At 36.1% G+C, this 20,154-nt stretch overlaps 2 protein-coding genes and 1 long non-coding RNA gene across 3 annotated transcripts; 1 reads left to right on the top strand and 2 right to left on the bottom strand.

Moving 5' to 3' along the window:
* Positions 1 to 1,417: 1,417 nt before the first annotated feature.
* On the bottom strand, positions 1,418 to 2,289 carry LOC106096300 (protein transport protein Sec61 subunit beta). Its single transcript, XM_013263977.2, has 3 exons — positions 2,140 to 2,289; positions 1,863 to 2,080; positions 1,418 to 1,804 (listed from the first exon to the last, which is right to left on the bottom strand). The coding sequence occupies exons 1-3, from the start codon at positions 2,140 to 2,142 to the stop codon at positions 1,717 to 1,719; spliced, it is 309 nt and encodes a 102-aa protein (XP_013119431.1). The 5' UTR covers positions 2,143 to 2,289; the 3' UTR covers positions 1,418 to 1,716.
* A 3,350-nt stretch (positions 2,290 to 5,639) lies between these two features.
* Positions 5,640 to 19,102, bottom strand: LOC106096267 (uncharacterized). The gene is given in 5 exon segments (XM_059369335.1): positions 5,640 to 5,913; positions 5,999 to 6,369; positions 6,434 to 7,699; positions 9,188 to 10,394; positions 18,576 to 19,102. Coding segments are annotated over 4 exon segments (1,812 nt in total). The 5' UTR covers positions 9,192 to 10,394; positions 18,576 to 19,102; the 3' UTR covers positions 5,640 to 5,742.
* On the top strand, positions 7,887 to 8,411 carry LOC131997770 (uncharacterized). The gene is made up of 2 exons (XR_009398408.1): positions 7,887 to 8,136; positions 8,202 to 8,411. It is a non-coding gene; the product is annotated as an uncharacterized LOC131997770 (long non-coding RNA).
* Positions 19,103 to 20,154: the final 1,052 nt, after the last annotated feature.

Below are 20,154 nucleotides of genomic sequence, written 5' to 3'. Positions count from 1 at the left end.
GTTGAAACAGTGGGTTGTTTTGAACCTCCTGATATACGAGCTTAATATGGTTTAGATCGGACAGTATTTAGATATAGCTGTCATAAAGACCGATATGCCGACTAAGGGTCCGAAGCTGATAAATATTTAATTATTTATATTATATTTTGTTGAAATTTGAAATACAAAATTAAATAGTGACTTATATTTATTAGACCAATCAATGTCCCTGCCGAATTTGGGTGCATAAGTTATCCAATTTCACCGGATTGCGACGAAAGGGGGTTTACATATATACCCAAGGTGGTGGGCATCCAAAGTTCGTTGTTTTTACTCTTTCCGACATCTTTAGACCCTATGGTTAAATTTACTGCAAAGTTTCATATAAATATATATAGGCCACCATAGCGCAGAGGTTGGCATATGCCTCTATTACGCTGAACGCCTGGTTTCGAATCCTGGGGAGAATAGGGCTTTAAAATTACAAGATTTAGAAAATAAAATAAATAAAATTCGCGGTTGGGACTCGGCTTTAAAAAGGAAGTACCTTATCATTGATCTTAAACTTGAGTCGGACAGAACTAAGAATTTGAGAAGTTTGCCCCTGTTCCTTAAGGAATTTTCATGGGTAACATTTTTATATAAAATTGGCTTAATATGCTGTAAAAAGCTCGGTTTTGTAAATTTGCATTACTTGTATCGTTTCTTTGAGACTTTAGCGTTAAAATTTATAGCCTGTTTGTCGATGTCGAACGGTTGCTTTTCATTCGTCTGGGCTCATTTTTCTGATCTATATTCGTCTATACAGAGGGTTTTTAATATCTATTTTGAGAAGTTATTAGCTCCTGTGACTTTGATGAATCTCGTTATACATCGAAGTTCTTCCTTTTTGCGCGAAAAATTAGTTTCGAGATAGACAGGTTATAAGACTTAGATCTTTTTAAAAACCGTTCTTATTGGATTCGCTCCTATATCAAACAAAACTTTTGATCAAAAAATTTCCTAAATTTATACTATGGATTGCCTACGGTTGTTGTAGCACCATTTACATGTGGAGCTAGCGATCCTCGTCAAGCTTCTATGGTGAGCAAGTTCGTCCCGGTCCATATGACCGCTCGCCTCGGCAACGTAATGTTAAGGGACAAATAACTCGCGTTGTGAAATTGAGCATCATAGTCACTTAGTTTTTAAGCAAGAGCCCATGCCGCCCGGTCTCGCACTTAGACTCTTCAACCAATGTTTGTCGCTGTTCCACTATCCGTAACCTGTAGATGCGCCCGGTAGATGGTACCAACATATAGGCTACATTCCAATTGGTTAAATATATTAACATGGATGCTCGTTTTCTTAACAATTTTTTTTTTTTTTTTTTAAATTTCTGCCAAAAACTATTTCATTAAGTGTTTTGGATTCATCTTCTCTAATAACATTACACCAATTATTATTTATTTATAAAAGGATTTATTTTTCTAATTTTTAAGCCACTGAAAAATTGTGGAATGATTTTTTCATGGACTGCATGAAAATTGCAGATACAAATTCTTTAAAAAAGGATGGTTAACTTAATGAAAATAACTAAAGTACAGACGACAACGTACGGATTTCACGACAGAAGGTTGACAGTGGTAGCATCACTGATGATGACGTCGGCAAATAAATATTAATGAACATTTTTTGTCATTACGGGAAGGTTATCCGAACAATTGGATGAATGTGTAGTTAGAGTTAAGCTATGATTTAAGAGCGGTTGTATTTTCCCCAGATGTGTAGCATAAAAACGGAAGCAATGAACAAAAGAGACATCACCAAAACAGGAACGGGACCTCTGTGTGCGAAAAATAGAAATTAGTTCACGCCCTGGTAAATGATTCTTCTAAACTTACACTTTAATGCCAGGGGAGTCATCTGTGTAGAAGCGCCACATACCACCGGCTCCGGCACCACCAGCGGCTCGGCTTCTGGGAGCGGTAGTACTGCTACTTGCTGTTTTACGTTGTTTCAGATTGCTACCTCCAGCTCCACCACTTCGTGGTGCAGGTGATGATAATTTACTGGGTGAGCGGGTACCGCTTCCTACTGAAGTAGAACTAGCTGGAGCAGGCTGTAAAAATTGAACCTTTAATATCTTAATTCACAATTTAAAACAAATTCAAATATTACCATTGTATATTGATTTTACTTTAGAAGACCACGAGCGAAACAAGTGAAAATCTACTTTCGAAATGTACAAACAAAAATGAGATGTGGACGTATGAAATGTCAGCTCTCGTTATATCCGTTCGTTGCGACTTGCCACGTAGTGATGACACTCATTGTTGACACATGGCTCAGTGAAATTGAAAAATGACAGACACAAGCAGTAAGCTTGTTCCGTTCGCAAACGAGGATTTGTTGTACAACATGAACAAGTTTGAATTATAAGGCGTTCTGATCAAAGCTGTTCATCTATTGCTGTGTTTAATTTTAGTTCAAATCAAATCAAGCAAATAACAATCTATCGTTGCTTTTTATCTGTTGTCGTATGATATCGATATTTTGGCAAACGTGTCCTTTTGCCCTTACAAATTATAAAGGAAAAGCGAGTCGTTTTCAGAGCATTATAAAGGGAAAACGAGTCGTTTGCTCAAAACATCTGAACATGGTATAAAGGGGGAACAACTCGTTAACCCAAAACAGAGTTCAATAGCTGTCAAACTAGTGTTTGGTGCAACTTTGATTTTGAGTATGTTACTAGTTTCCATGATATAATTACCAGGTAGTGTACCGTAAACAGCTAAGTACAATTTTTTCTCACGAAGTGCAGTAACTGTCAACGACTTTTGGTTATGTGTCATGGTGAAACAATTAAAAGGTGGTCTCATTTGTACAACAACCACAAATCATATGGTGCAATCCGCCATCTTGTCATCAAGCTGATCGACGTGTTGCCAACACGGACAAAGAAAATTGTGTGCGTGTGTATACGTGTGCATAAATGAACAGATAAAGAAGATAAAAACAAAGAGAATGCAAACAAAAATCTGACATCATCCCCAACAATAAAATATTGAGTGCACTATCTGTCAAACTCAGTGATTAGTTCAACTCTGATTTTGTGTATGTTACCAGTTTCAAAAAACTCACAACCAAAACTCGTTGGCGGATAGAGCACTTCGTGAGAAAAAAATGTACTCAGCTGTTTACGGTACACTATCTGGTAATTATGACATGGTTTTCTCAAATATGATGACCATTGTACACTTATAGAATGCAGCGTCACTTACCCAACAACAATAAAATCAAAGATACATCCCTGTGGGGATGGGGGTAGAAATTTTCACTCTTCTGTACGCTGCCAAATTGACATTCTAGTTTTTATTTGCATTACTACGTGTAGTAACCAAAAAATTCAAAAATGCTTTTGTTTCATTTAAAAAAAAGTATAATACGTATGAGAATACATGCCGATTAGAGGTCGTTGTATGCGTTTTCGACGTACTTAAGACAAGTCTTATGAATACAGAAAGTGACAGCTCATATGACATGTCTTATCGTGTAATGGCAGCTTAAGTGAATACTGATGATGACATTTTCAAATTTGACATCATTTATGATGTTCATGGGGCCTATGCACTTTATGTTTTCGCATGTGACCTAAAACCCCGTTTACACAGCTTTTTAAATCCGGATTTAATGGCTCGATCATCTTATTCCTTTTATAATATCAGCTGACGAGAGCCTTAAATCCGAATTTAATTATGTTTGTATCGAGTGCGTTGAAGCCTAGTACTGAGTTCGAATTTTCGCCCAAAGTGGAGAAGATGTTTGAAATTTGGCGTCGAATCATAGACTAGTTGTCCATAGTCTCTTAAATATCTAAGTATGATTAGTTTAAAAAACTAAAACTAATTTCGTCATTCCGTTTGTAACACCACGAAATATGCGTCTAAGACCCCATAAAGTATATATATTCTTGATCGTTATGAAATTTTAAGTCGATCTAGCCATGTCCGTCCGTCTGTCGAAAGCACGCTTACTCTCGAAGGAGTAAAGCTAGGCGCTTGAAAGTTTGCACAAATACTTCTTATTATTGTAGGTCAGTTGGAATTGTAAATGGGTCAAATCGGTCCATGTTTTGATAAAACTGCCATATAAACCGGTTTTGCGTCTTGACTTCTTGAGCTTCTATAGATCGCAATTCTTATCCGATTTGACCGAAATTTTGCACATGGTATGTTGGTATCACTTCCGACAACTGTGCCAGGTATGGTTAAAATCAGTTCATAACCTGACGTAGCTGCCATATAAACCGACCTTGGATCTTGACTTCTAGAGGGCGCAATTCTTACCCGATTTGGCATCAAGTTTTCTGGTATGACTCCCAACAACTGTGCCAAGCATAGTCTAAATCAGTCCATAACCTGATATAGCCGCCATATAAACCGATTTCTCGATTAGACTTCTTGAGCCTCTTGAGGGCCCAGTTCCTCTCCGATTTGGCTGAAATTTTGCACGTGGTGTTTTGGTACCACTTTCGACAACTGTGCCAGGTTTGGTCTAAATCGGTCGATGGCCTGATATGGCTGCCGTACGACTTCTTGAGCTTCTAGAGGAGGCAAGTCTATTCCGATTTGGCCGAAATTTTGCATGAAGTGGTTTATTTTGATTTCCAACAACAGTGTCGAGTATTGTCTAAATCAGACCATATCAAGATATAGGCGCCATATAAATCGATCTCCCAATTAGACTTTTCGTAGTTTTAGGGTCCGCAATTCTTATGCAACATGGTTGAATTTTTGCATATGTCGCTCTGGTATGACTTCCAACAAGGGTTCAAAGTTTGATCTAAATCGGTATATAACCTGATATAACTGTCATATAAAACGATCTCCCAGTTTGACTTTTTGAGCCTCTGGGGCGCAATTATTACGCGATTTACCTGAGATTTTGGAGGTGGTGTATTTCCATGACTGGTGTTTTTCTATTTTAAAAATTCATTGAATGAACTTGTTCTTTTAAAAAGAAGTCATTCAAAGAACTTGACCATTGTATTTAATTCAATTTCCTCAAAAGTATAAAAAATCTCTGAAGACGTGTTTGAAAGAAAAACAAATTTTTTTGCTTAGATTTGTAGACTTGAAATAATTTTTTTTATTTACTACTGAATAAAACGCAATTAAATTGTTAAGACATTCTATATAAATTTCACAAAAGTAATGAGAAATCCAACATAAATTTATAATAAATACCCCGTTTTAAATGTTTAAATTTATATAGTAAGTATGTAATACGAATAAATGTTGCATATGTTGTTTGTTCATATGCTGGATATATAATTATTTTTTGTTTTGCATAATTTTGATTTAATATATAACTAAAAATATTTGCCAATGCGTATATTATAAATTATAAAGTTTTTTTTTTTTTGTTACGAAATAATATTTTTTTCCGCTTATAGGAAAATGCTGAAAATTTCTAAGGTAAGCAGTTTGGAGTAATAAGAGAAATAAGCAAAATTATTTTTGTTGTTGTTGCAATTGTAGTATAAGTTGCATAAATGTGGTTAAGAGAAAGAAATTATATACTAGTCTCATACTTGATAATCATATTATTAAGAAAGATTCGCTTGGTTTGCATTGCAAGGAGAACATTATATAAGTAAATAAAGTAGATGCTCGGAGTTTAGTTGGGAACTCCACATACGATTTAATCATTCTTTAATGGAGGCTTTTCTGATGTTTCAGTTGCTGCGGAGCATATGGGTTTTTTTTCATCAATTGATTGTCAATTTGTTGACATATTGCCAATGTCATCATTGATGGTCAAAACTTGTTGAATAAAGTCTTGATCCATTACAGCTTCGGCCAATGATATCAACAGCTTGGACAGTTCCTTAATGGGCATATTCAATTGGGGAGCCATGTTCTCCAAATGTTGGTAAACATTTTCTGGTATCTATAGGAGAGGGCAAGATATACTCAAATTAGTGCTAAAGCTTCATTGAGTAAAGGGAAATAGTCAGTCGACGATGACCACTTACCTTGTTCGGGTGCTTGAAGATATTGAACATAAACTTGGCTTTTACCCTTTGCTCAGAATTTGAACCTTCGTAGAATAGTGTGAAATGGGCTTCATTGGTGTTGGGGACCAACGGTAAATATATACCAGCATATACCCGTCCTTTGGCATCACGCGATAGCAAAGATCTAAAATTGTATACCAAGTTTCGACGCACTGTCACATCAATGGCTGTTACATAGGGCTGTTCAACATAGACCAATGAAGATTTGTAATTGGTTTCATCTCCTCGAATTTCGCGTTCCTTCCACTCCACATACTTGGGACTATATTTGCTGTAACTGTAGCAGTAATCGCGTTGGATATGTGCTTCTTTTGATTGTGTAAACCATCCTTAAAGTAAAAAAATAATTCCTTATTAAAGATACAATAATGGCTTATAAGGCATTTCCATTACCTGTGTTAGGATAGTTTTGGTCCTTCATTATGGTAACACAACGTCCAACATGATATCCCGGATCTAAAATCAGAAAGCCTTCCCGTCCACTAATGCTTATTTTCATGGCCACCATTGCGTGCTCTTTCTCTACGTTGGCATGGGGAGAATTGAGGCCTCCCACTTCTTCGGCAGTCTCAATGTATTCCGCTAGAGAAGCCACTTGTTCTTCGCACGATACTATGTATAGATAGTGTTGCAGCACTGGGAACAATTCCACTATGCGAGCCATTATCTCCATGGCCAGTGATACGCACATGTGATGGCGACGATTAATGGGTATGTCATAGAATTGGTAAAATGATTTTAGATCCGAGCGACGAGTTCGCTTGAAGGCTTCATAGAATGCATTAAATAGATGAATAGTGTCGTAGTGGGTCTCCTCTAACATGCGTTGCAGCTTCGTTTCGATAATAGCAATCAAATCTTCATACTGCCAAACGGAATCGAAGTGTAGGATACCTTTGGGGGAGTCGTCGTCCTGAGCACTAGCCCAATCCGGAAGGGGCAGCGGATGGCCCAGAGGCCAAACCCCATTGGTTTGATTGAAAGCTTCAAAATTATAGCCATCTCTGCCTTGCCACATCTCGGGCGAACCTGCGGAGGATGGTGGCCGCGACGATCCATTAGTTGCGGATGACGTCGTCTCTTTCTCATATGTGGTCCACCACCATTTGTGATGTTGCTCCTCCAACAGTTTGTTGATGCTAATGCATCGTTCCGACGATGGATTTGATGTCAAATTGCATGGTGGTTCATTTCCAATGCATGTATACTCATGGCCGTAGTCATCGTCATCATCATCATCATCGGTTGAGTCATTGTTTTGTCTATGACCGTTACTGCATGGTAGTGCAGTTCCATTTTTGTTGGGTTTATCTTGATCAGTATCGATGGCTGTAGTCAATCCAGTCCGTATCGATCCCGCCGATAACCCGGGGTTGCCGGCGGCGGCGCCGGCATGTCGAACCAAGGCTTCGGCGAGTCAACTAGGCCATTCGGCCCCCCAACGTCCAACCGTTGGCACATAGCCCCGTTCGCAATCATTAAGTGATGATGTGTCTAGATTAATTTTGCCTGTTAGCGTGTTAATTGATGTAATTGAATTGGTCGGAGCAGTGCCGTTGGCAGCTGCAGTGCCGTTAATAAAATGCAGACTATTCCGGCCCTGTGCTTTTTTCACCAGGCCCGGCTCGTCTCCAAAACTCGATGGTTGTTTAAAATTCTCTGCAATAAATACATTTCTCAATTAGTTAATGTGTAAATGCCAAAAGTTTTAAGTGAAAAGGTAGGATTGGCATGCTTAAGAAGTCAAACCTAAGCCAAACGAATTTTATGACAAAGTTTGTGGCTACTTTACTCAATAGTGTATGGCATAAATAAGGGTAATGTCCTTGAGTCTTTAAATTGGAAATAAAATTTTATGACAGAATGGTAATTTTTAATAATGCGTCTTTCTCATTTCATTCTAAGGAGTGACCTGGGAGAACATCAAATACCTGCCGTTGGACTCAAGTAAAAGAAGAGTCTATAATATAGACTGCAAAAAAGGTTATTGTTTACCTTTGCCGGTACAAAGTAAGAAGAGCAGGTTTGGTATTCACTTTCAACCACAAAAAGTTTGCGTTTTTTGACCTCAATGACTCATTCAGAAGATCTGGTTGGTAATTTAATTTCTAATCCACTTTTATTTCTTATACCTATCGCTCGCTCTCATATAAACTTTTAGAGCCTATAAATAAATCCATTATAAACTGTTTGAAGTGCTGTAAATTTTAAGCACAATCGATGGTGGTGGGTACCCAAGATTCTCGGCTACTGTGCGACACCAGCACTTGATCTTACTTCTTGAGGGTATTTATGTTGTATTTTTGTCATGTTTTAAAGGTGGTTCAAAAAAAGAAACAGCAAAATAAAATCCCCGATTTTTTTCGCATTATAGTAACTTGTTTTCTTTTCAAATATCAATGCTTGTCTTTTAAATCTAATAAACAAATATTAAATTTAAATTTAAGAAACGCTCTTATTTTTATGGAAAAACGAGTTTAAAGGAAAACTAGATGCCATTTTTATATAAGAAGAATCTTGCAAAAATGAACTGGCTTGGTTTTAATTAATTCATGTTATTGCGGGTGCACTGTTTATAGCAAACGGAAAACAATAAGGCCTAATGTGCAAAAAAAAAAAAAAAAAACAATGCGATCATGTATATCGTCTTTGTTTTGAATCTAGCCAGATATGATCAAGTGTTGGTAAAACCCACCCCCCTAATGCGAACGGGTGGCCAGTGGTTTTCACTCAAGAGCAAATGTTATCATTTGATACACTATTGAGACTTTTTGGCCGGATACATTAATTGCTATTGCAATTGCAAAAAGTTAAAACTCATAAAATCCAAATGAGCACAAAATACTGATAAGATTATAGTGTGTATGCGTTTGTGTGTGTATGTGTGTATTGCCATAGAAACAATAGTGGCTACATATTGCTTGTGTAACAACTGTGTACAAAAAAATAGACGGACCTCGATCTACGTATCTCTAGCCCTTGTCAAGATAGCGTACAGAAAAAAATTGAACCTTGTGACGCATTAAGAATTTTATGCCAATACAAAGGACGTAGCCAACGTGAAAGTCATACCTATTAATATGCATGCATGTACATATGTAGCTACGTACATATTTATTAATGTTTGTTTTAATTAATAACACTTACCCATACAACGGCGAAAGCCCCAATATCCAATTATCGTCTTTTCCTTGAATTGCTAAACACGAAAATTGTAATGTATTCTCTCCAATATTTGGTGATGAGTGTGTGCGTAACAAAGTTCCGAAATGATTCAACAATAGTCACTCGCTATTTTTTCTGAACTGTTGTTGTCTTTCTTTTAAGCAAGCAGCTGACTTGCTTCAATTGTTTTTTTGTATTTGTTTCTCTGGAAATTTTCGATGAGTTATCTCGAGGATGCTCTATACTTTTTGGGGAGGTTTTGTTTTGCCTGCTTATTTCAGGTCCGTTAGCCTTTGTATTGGCGAATTTATCGACATCGAAATGGTTATTTTTTAATCACTTGCACGATTTTCAGAAAAAAAGAGTACAATCGTATGATCGATCAAAGTGCACTAAGAGGGGGTTACACTTGTACCACTTTCTCTAATTCTAGTCGCAGCAGTTTTTGTTGTAGTTAAACCGTTGTAGTTTAAGCAAGAGCCAAACTAAGACTGAGGGTCTCGTTCACATGCAGAGGCCTTAAGATGCTTTTGTATATATAGGCAAAAATCCGCTCAAATCACTTGTGTTTTTGTTTTTTGGTTTTGAAAAAATTCTCCCAGCAAAGTGTTTTGTTTTGCTAATCTCTTTGCATGGAAACACGCGATAGAAAATTTTTACAATAATTTTTCTTTTATTTTTGATATTTTTGTTTACGTTGGAAGGTGAGCAAGAGAGAGAGAGAGAACGCGCGCGTGGTGCTGGGGAAATAGAGCGTTTGCGATCACTAATCACGTTTGCCGCCACGTCCGGTGAATGTTATGTTATTATTTTGAGCGCGGAAAGGGCAGACAAACACTGTTTAGCTGTTAGTTTAAGATTAGGATTGATGTGGGCAAGATAGTCTTTCAGTTGTTGTTGGTTTTCCCTTCTTTTAATATTTTTAATGCGTAATTAAATTTTAAATCACTCAATGTTTGTTTATTATCGCGAACAAAGGCTTGTGTGTTTTGGGATTTTATTAAACAAAAAATATATTTTTTTTGTCTATGTGTTGGGTAGGTGCCTAAGACTAGAGAATTAATTCACTTCACCACTAGATGTGTGTTGGAAAATTTCGATGGATTTTTTTATGTTTAAATAACCCACTTTGGGCTTTCTTTATTAAAAAAGGGCCTTCCTCTACAAACGCACTGTTCGCACTCGAACTCTGTAAATATAGTTAATAGGTAAAGAAAGTGAAAAAATTAGTATAACAGGAAATGATTCTTGTTATTTTCTACATTCACATTTCATGTACTATATAGAATATTTTTAATACAAATATGGGAAAATAATGTAGTCTATTTATTCAATTTTAAAACATTTTTGCGTCTTATTTTAAATGAAAGACGCTTTTGTAAAATGTTCTTAGGCCTATGCATAGGGCAAGGAACACGAAGGGTGTATGGATATTAGGCTGTATTGTTTTGGAACGCTAGAAAAACCATAGTACATTTTTGGAAACAAACAAGTAAATTCAACATATATATACCCTGGAAAAAATTTCTATCGTACGAGTCATTAAATCTGCACTTGGGGAAGTGGGAAAACCATTTCAGGCGATATAACTTTTTAGTCTAATTAGTATCTCGGTATGGGAGAAAACGTGTCACTTGGCGATATATCCCAACGAAAGACTAAAAAGGGACTACAAAAAGTTTAAAATTCGATTAAGTGGTTCATTAAAAAAAGAGTTATTCTCTTTTTTGCAAGTTTTTTCAGCTGTTAGGGCGAAGTTCATTTTTCATTTGTTTCTCTTTCGAGACGAGCTGAATGATCTTAAGCTGCCATTACACGATCAAACATATCATATGTAATATCATAGACACATGTCTATACAAAAAAGTACAATACATAAAAGAATACATGACGATTAGAAGGCGCTATATTCGTATATGATGTACATGAGACAAGTCTTATGAATACAGAAAATGACAGCTCATATGACATGTCTGATCGTATAGTAGAAGCTTTAATGATAGAATATTTTTTGCATAGATTCAAACCCGACTGGGATTTGAACAGCCAACCTCCCGATTGCGAGGCGTATGTTCTCCCTAAATACTACACGCCTTATTTGATTTCAGAAGTCTAAGTAAACATACATTCACTAATGTGTAGGGATTTTTGAGTTGAAGTCACAAGCAACAACAAAAAATCTATTTTTGGATTTGTACCAATAAAGGCTCTTTTACACGGCATGTAGTTGTCTTATGCAAAAATGCAAATTTTGCCCATGACCATTCCACTAAGGACCAGGGGCAAACTTCTCACATATCAATGAGTGCAGTCCGATTCAAGTTTAAGCTCAATGATAATGTGCTTCCTTTTTATAGCCGAGTCCGAACGGCGTGCCGCATTGCGACACCTCTTTGGAGAGCAGTTTTGAAGCGTTAGCAGTTAGCGTCCAAAACAGCAATAAAAAATCAATCTTTAAATTAATGCCAATAACAGTAGATTATGAGTTACTTTCCCATAGTAATGTATTTTGTTGTTTTAATTCATGAAATCTCTACAAACTATCATTGAAAGGACCCAAAAAGTGACAATTCTGTTTGGAGGGTATGTAGGTATATTAAGGAGCAGTGTAATTGTATATAAGCAAACAGTTGGTCCGTTTAGCTAACCTTGACCCCAAAGAGGAGATAAGGTGACCCAAGTCGTTACTTCCAGATAAGGTTAACAATGGGTTGGGAAGTGCGCCGAACACGGATCAAATTGGCATGTCAGATTCATATTCATATAAGTTTTATTCTGCACCGATCATTCTGCGTGTTGGCTCAACAGAGTTTTTGGGTTGGGATTTCCATGTCCTTGGCACCACGTTTTGTTTCAAAATGCATACTCTACTCACAAATATCTTTCTTTTGAGTCCCATGTGGTCATTATTGGTATATATATATTGCCAGCTCCTTCATAAACTTGAAGAGGTCTATAGCTTTGTATCCAGAAATGATGGATAATATTTAGTGCTAAAATTGGTACTAGTGAGTAAAATCGGTTTCAAGAAAAAAATTATTTAAACATAGATAAGTTGGTCCACCATTGTTGTTAAATGTTCCTTAGTTATTAAGCATTTGTTACTTAATTATTGTTATTACACCCTAATGAGTAGCCTTGAATGTGGCATACAAGTAAAGTACGTCATTATAAATTTGCTAAATTGAACTTTTAAAGTTTGTGCAGGCGTATTGGGTACTTTTTCCTACGTTCCTCGTGGAAGGCTTTGAGCACTAAGTTTAGCTACTTAGCTAAATGTTTAAATAACACACTTTTTATTTTCTACATCCACATTTCATGTACTATATGGAATATCTTAAATAACAAATATGGGAAAATAATGTAGTCTATTTATAACATTTCAAAACATGTTAGCGTCTTATTATACCCTCCACCATAGGATGGTGGGTATACTAATTTCGTCATTCCATTTGTAACACCTTGAAATATGCGTCTAAGACCCCATAAAGTCGATCTAGCCATGTCCATCCGTCCGTCCTTCTGTCGAAAGCACGCAAACTTTCGAAGGAGTAAAGCTAGACGCTTGAAATTTTGCACAAACATATCTTATTAGTGTAGTTCGGTTGGGATTGTATATGGACCAAATGGGTTCATGTTTTGATATAGCTACCATATAAACTGATCTTGGATCATGACTTCTTAAGCCACTAGAGGGCGCAATTTTTATCCGATTTGGCTGGAATTTCGCATCAAGTGTTGTGTTATGACTTCGAAAACGGCTGCTATATAAACCGATCTTAGGTCTTGACTTCTTGAGCATCTAGAAAGCGCAATTCTTATCCGATTAGGCTGAAAATCTCCACGTGATACTTTGGTGTCACTTCCAACAACTGTGCTACGTAAGGTTTAAATCGGTTCATAACCTGATATATCTGCCATATAATCCGATCCTGGATCTTGACTTCTTAAGCTGGATCTTGACTTCTTATCCGATTTGGCTGAAATTTTGCATTAAGTGTTTTGTTATGACTTCCAACCTGTGCTAAATAGGGTTCAAACCGGTCCATAACCTGACAAAGCTGCCATATAAATCGATCTCGGATCATGACTTCTTAAGCCACTAGATGGTACAATTTTTATGCCATTTGGCTGAAATTTTGCATGAAGTTTAGTGTTATGACTTCGAAAAACTGTGCTAAGTATGGTTTAAATCGGTACATAACCTGATATGGCTGCCATATAAACCGATCTGGGGTCTTGACTTCTTAAGCCTCTAGAGGTCGCAATTCTTATCCGATTTTGTTGAAATTTTGTATATCGGCTTTTCCCATGACCTTCAACAAACATGTTCAATATGGTCTTAATCGATCTGTAGCCTGATAAAGCTCCCAACCGATCTCTAGATTATGCTTCTTGAGCCCGTATAAGACGCAATTCTAATCCGAATGGACTGAAATATTACACATTGACTTCCAATATGGTCTTCAACATTCAATTCACTTATGGTCCGAATAGGCATTACAATTCTTATCCGTTTGGTTTTGGTTTGCCTAAAACGAAATACCGCGCAAAGAACTTGACAAATACGATCCATGGTGAAGGGTATATAAGTTTCGGTCCGGCCGAACATAGCACGCTCTTACTTGTTTTTCAATTAAAAACACTTTTGAAAAATGTTCTTAGGCTTATGCATAGGATAAGGTTCATGAAGGACAGTATTGAGTGTTTTCTAAGCAGTTCTACGGGTTCTGACCTTCGTCACTGACCTCGGGCCGGAATTTGAGACCGATTCGGATTCCGACTTCGACTTCGCAGCCATTTTATAACCCTGGACAATGATCCTTCGTCAGAACGAAAACGCGCGATGGCTATTATTATTGTAAACAAAATAACGATGGCTTTCCAGGGTTAAGGTCGCTGTATCTGGTATTTGTATGCGGCTTGAAACAATTTTTTATTCCTTTCTGTGTAAAGATGTTTGAATATATTTTTACTATCTCTAGTTTATTTTTATTAGCACTCACAACAAATATGTTCTAGTTATTTTGAAATCAATCATTATCAAAATGGGCCCGAAATAATTTTTAATCAGTTCTTATGTCATTATTAATGTCAAGATAATTTTTGTTTAGGTAAAAAAAAACCTAGGAAATTTGTTGTGACATAAATTGCAAAAAACGAAATCTATACTTTCCTGCCTGTAATGGCAAACATAAAGTTTTAATTTTACTATTTCGAGGTAGGCTATTGTGACAGCCAGAACATTTGCCAGCATGTTTCCAATCGAACAGTATGACAGATGAGATAATATTGATGATTCTGTTCTAGCCAACTATCAAAAATCGATTGACCGCTTCAAGCTTAGGTTGCGCCATGTAATTCTGAAATCTTCATATTTAATCGAAGTTTTAAAGGCCATCTGCCATAAGTTTACCTTCGGGCCTTATTTCCAAGCCTGCAGGTAACTAAAGCCATCTGTACATCTTCTCTTATAAAGGGTGATTTTTTTGAGGTTAGGATTTTCATGCATTAGTATTTGACAGATCACGTGGGATTTCAGACATGGTGTCAAAGAGAAAGATGCTCAGTATGCTTTGACATTTCATCATGAATAGACTTACTAACGAGCAACGCTTGCAAATCATTGAATTTTATTACCAAAATCAGTGTTCGGTTCGAAATGTGTTCAAATTTTGACAAATTTTGTTCAGCGATGAGGCTCATTTCTGGTTGAATGGCTACGTAAATAAGCAAAATTGCCGCATTTGGAGTGAAGAGCAACCAGAAGCCGTTCAAGAACTGCCCATGCATCCCGAAAAATGCACTGTTTGGTGTGGTTTGTACGCTGGTGGAATCATTGGACCGTATTTTTTCAAAGATGCTGTTGGACGCAACGTTACGGTGAATGAACACATTTCGAACCGAACACTGATTTTGGTAATAAAATTCAATGATTTGCAAGCGTTGCTCGTTAGTAAGTCTATTCATGATGAAATGTCAAAGCATACTGAGCATCTTTCTCTTTGACACCATGTCTGAAATCCCACGTGATCTGTCAAATACTAATGCATGAAAATCCTAACCTCAAAAAAATCACCCTTTACATCATGTTTATTATACAAGGTGTAGCGTACTAAGAATTCAGTCGACTAGTTTTCGACATTGAATTGTTATATTGACTCCATGTGCCATTACAATTAAATAATTGATAAACAAATGATCCTCGAAGTGAATAGTCGACTTTGGATTCAATGGCAATGTAATATTTTACTCACACATTCTCATATTTATTGGACTTAGATTTAGTCAAATAATCTAAAGTTGATTTTTCAAATATAAAGGAAATTGTAAAAAAACACAAAGAGGAAATGTATTGTTACACACAACAAAAAAATATATATGTATATATAATAAAATATATATCATGAGTTGTAAATAAATAGTCAATTTCAATTATTGGCTTAATTGCAATTTCAAATTAATGTACCCATAGCTAAGGCTGGCTTAAATCGTTTTAAACCCAAAAAACACCATGAATATAAATGCGCTTCGAATGTGTATGTGTGTGTGTGTGTTTGTGTGTACTAATGTATGCACACCATATGATATTGAAAACAAAGCAACGATCCTATTTCAAAGTGATTATTTTGCGGTTACAAAATTAACGGAAATAATTGATATTGGCTGGCTGCACAACGGTTGTCAATTATCTCTGAGGCATATTATTTAAATAATTTTCTTTGCTTGTGATCTAGAAATAGGTTTTTACGTCGTTTAAAATTTTTCATGTTTGTAAAACATTTGTCTCGTACCAACAGAGATGCACATACGAGTATGTATGTATATATGTATATGCCTACGTCGGAGTATGCACATACTTACACACTTGTATAAATATACATATAAATGTTTGCTGCAAATTTCTTGTCAGAAGCCAAAAATATTTTTACGTAGTTTGCTTATCTGTTTGTTGGCCAGTTTTCTCTTTTTCTTTTTAATAAACAATACCTACTATGTATTTATCTTTGCTGTTGAATGTTTTTGATAAAAACAAATAATATGAGCAACTTATCTAAGAATCGCTTAAGGAGTGCAGACATATCTGCACGCTATCTTAATGATATTTTTGCCATAAATGATTTCGAAGTTAAAGTTGAAAAGTTATTAGCATTATAAAAATGCTCTATATTGCTAAGATTTTCTTTCCATTTATTGAGAGAGGATAACAATATGTGGCCATCATTTGATTTGTAATGCAAGCAAACGAAAGTTAAGTTTGACCGTGGCGAATCTTGTTTAACCTGCGCCATAAATTGTTTTTGTTAAGTTTACTGGTCGAAATATGTCGCATCGCATATATTCACACCATGCTTAGCACAAATGTTTGAAGTCGTAAGAGGAAAACATCAGAAATTGTATCAGGAGAAGGATTTGTATGGTTGCTATAATAAGATATGGGCCAATTAAGACCATACTTGGTCCTGATGTTCGAAAGTTAGTGTGTTTTCGAGGGATAGATGGATGGCTAGATCGGGATTGAAAGTAAAGACTACAGATGATTTTCCATTTAGGTAACCTTCATGTCTATGAGACTTGATATGGTAGAAGAATGAATTGAAAATGTCGGTAGGCCACACCATCGTAAAACATCCGAGGCAACGTTTGGGAAATGGGCGGCAATAGGAATACAACGTTCATGTCGTGGACACAGAATGGAATTTAGGGGAAGCTAAGACAAATGTACAAAAGGAAAACATGCTGATTTTCTAAAGGTTAATAGGTGTTGATTTCTGCTAAACTAGTGAGATGTCGAGGAAGTAATAGAACATGCGTTTTGGGTTTGTTCCACTATAGCAAACAGAAGAAGTTTCACTTAATCTATAGGAAATAAATGACCAATGCCGCGACTCAACGGCAGTTGCGTTGCCAGTAGATAAAACCGTAATAAAAACACGTAAAAGCGTGCTAAGCTTGGCCGGGCCGAATCTTATATACCTTCCACCATGGATCGCATTTGTCGAGCTCTTTACCCGGTGTCTCTTTCTAGGCAAACAAAGGAAAGGAAAGGATAATCTTTGTTCAGTGCAGTCAATATCAGTGTTTTTTGGACATTAAGCTAATAAGTAAATCGTTAAAAAGTGTGCAATTCGAAACAGAAATGGAAATTTTTATTACAAATTTGCCCGGATGGAAGAATGAAAAGTGGGTATATCTATTGCCCAACAATCGTTTCAACGTTTTCCCCTTAGGTTAGGGTTAGGTTGAAAAGTGGGTGCGGATTTTAATCCGCCCCATGCCTTAAGACAGTAATCGGCTTGTTGCGCGCTATAAATACTAAAAAGGTAACCTCGAAGAAATAAAATGTTAGTCTAATCGGACAAAATTTGCGCCCTCTATAGGCGCTATGTATCTTAAAGGATACATTCAGTGTCGGATTACTTATTTTTGTTTAGTTTTGCAAAAAAAAGAACTTTTCCGATAGTATCCATTGGAAAAATATTAATTGATATTCAGTCAAAAAACTAAATATCGATAGTGCCATCTATATTTTGCCAGCTCTACTGTATGGATACTGTATTGAAAACAGTTGAAGTCAAGTTGTTAAAATGAAGTATTTTTCTCCACATAAACGAAGCTCGTAACAGAAAGATTTTTAATCGACACAATTTGATTGCAAGTGCTGCCAAAGCAAGCAGCAAACATCGAAACTTCAATGGAATTTTGGAGTTAGAAGGTTGAATGGAATTTACTTAACGCATTAAAGTTAATCAATAGTTAGATGATAGATATTTAACTATTGGGTTGCCCAAAAAGTAATTGCGGATTTTTTAAAAGAAAGTAAATGCATTTTTAATAAAGCTTAGAATGAACTTTAATCAAATATACTTTTTTTACACCTTTTTTCTAAAGCAAGCTAAAAGTAACAGCTAATAACTGCCAGAAGAAAGAATGCAATTACAGAGTCACAAGCTGTGAAAAAATTTGTCAACGCCGACTATATGAAAAATCCGCAATTACTTTTTGGGCAACCCAATAAATACTCTATGCATGAATTTAATATTCGCTTCATTTTTCTCAGTGTTCTTAGAAACATTTCAGTCAGTGGTCATACACGTGACTAGTATTATTTTGTGTTATAGTAAAGTATAACAAGAAAAAAAATGGAGAAAATAATAACATATGTTGGCAAAAATTGAGTTGAAATTGATGGGTGGTGATAAAAGCCTGGACTATTTAAAAGAGCGGAAGAGAAATTGCATTTGCGCATTACAGGACGCATTATACGACTCTCTAACCGCTTGTACACAAAGATTGATTTGTTCCATACTTCTTATTGTACTAACACCACAGTGTGTGAAAAATCGATATTTAGATAAATTGCAATTACCTTTCACTTCTTTGTTTGTTATTTTATTGTTTGATTTGTTCGGAGTTTTTATATGTTTTGGAAAATTACAGCTTGTTGTTCCAATTATAGGAACCGTTGTAATAAAATAAAATTAATATTAAATTTTTAACACACATATTTCTTAACAAGTCCATGGTCGCTGACTTAGAATTTTTCACTTTGTTGATGGTAGTAGACAATGGTCAGATATCTTCTCTTTTCCATCAAAATTTCCTTTATTACGAAACACCTTAGTTTTTATTTTTTGATTGTTGTTTGAAAATAACACTAAACACGCTAATAAACTTAATTAATTTGAAATAAAAGTTTTGCCGGAACACAAAAACGACACAAAAAATATTTATAAAGAGTTTTTGGAATTATTTTATTAATCAGAATTTTCATCCGTTGGTAGTCTTGTTTTGTTCTACTGTCGTCGGAGCTCAATGTAAAGTGAATTTTGGTTTCTCTGGTTCTAAGTATTGAACAAAGACAACACGTCCGCCAGACAACGGCGTTGGTCGTGTCGTCTGGGTGGTTGAAAGAAGGAAACTAATGAACAATGTTTTCTCCAAAATGATTTAAATTTTCACAAAGGGAAACCTTTAGAAGCCATTTCTCTCAAAAGGCAAATGAGAGAGAAGAGAGACTATAAAGTATGTTGCGACTGGGAATGCATGAGTAACATACATATCCATACCAACATTAAGTGACCAGTTTCATGTACCACGTTCGCGTTGGTACTAAATTTCAAATATTGTTGAAATAACTGCTAATTTGTACATTTTTGTAATTTGAATATCCTTTCATATACATGGAGCGGCCTATCTAGCCTTATGCAACTTTAAAATGGGTCTTTCAGATGTGGTCACTTGAACGCCTTGTGCGTTACGGATGTTCCGCTAGATTTGACCGAACATGATTATAAATAAGGGAGCATTGAAAAACGGTTGTTGTTTGCATTTCTTCGTTTGCATGCTCGAAAGTTCCATGCGACATTTCTTTGTTTCAAGAAAAGCAAATGAAATTTTGTTGTGCTATACTTAAAGTGGACAAATATGGTGAAAACTACAGAGCATAGACGAAGAAAATCAAGTTACAATACTGAAATATCATTTTGTAGATAAATTATATATACATAGATAAAGAATTTGAACTTCGCACATAGACTGGTTGGTGGCGCTTGTGTGCCGCAAGCAGAATTCTGCTCTCAATGGCATGCAGTTTGCATCGTTTGCAATTCTAATTATCCATTATTTCCTTTCCCGTGAAGGAAACTATGGCGTAATGCACGTATGTAGGCCTTCGGGAGTCTTCGCTTCCAATGTGTGTACATTTCTGTTATTTTGCTTTAAATTTGATTTTTTAATTTTTTCGGCAGATCTGCTTGCTTTGAAGTAAAATAAAATAATTACCGACTGCTATAAGCTTGACATTTGCTGTCACATTTTGAAAGCACAAAAATGTCTCTGTAATTTCAATCCTCTTTGATCATAGTATAGACAATCCCATGGCAGCTGCGTGTGCATACCGGATTGACTCGATGGAGACATTTATCGATAAGGGTTGGCAACTCAGT

This window comes from Stomoxys calcitrans, chromosome 5, assembly GCF_963082655.1.
Source record: "Stomoxys calcitrans chromosome 5, idStoCalc2.1, whole genome shotgun sequence".
NCBI lineage: Eukaryota > Metazoa > Arthropoda > Insecta > Diptera > Muscidae > Stomoxys > Stomoxys calcitrans.
Note: the sequence above shows the minus strand (reverse complement) of the source record. Positions and strands in the feature narration are given on the sequence as shown.

What these genes read in the sequence shown, in the direction of transcription:
- LOC106096300 (XM_013263977.2), bottom strand. An exon ending in GACTCCCCTGGCATTAAAGT is followed by an intron (nt 1,805 to 1,862) that starts GTAAGTTTAGAA and finishes TTTCGCACACAG; the next exon opens with AGGTCCCGTTCCTGTTTTGG.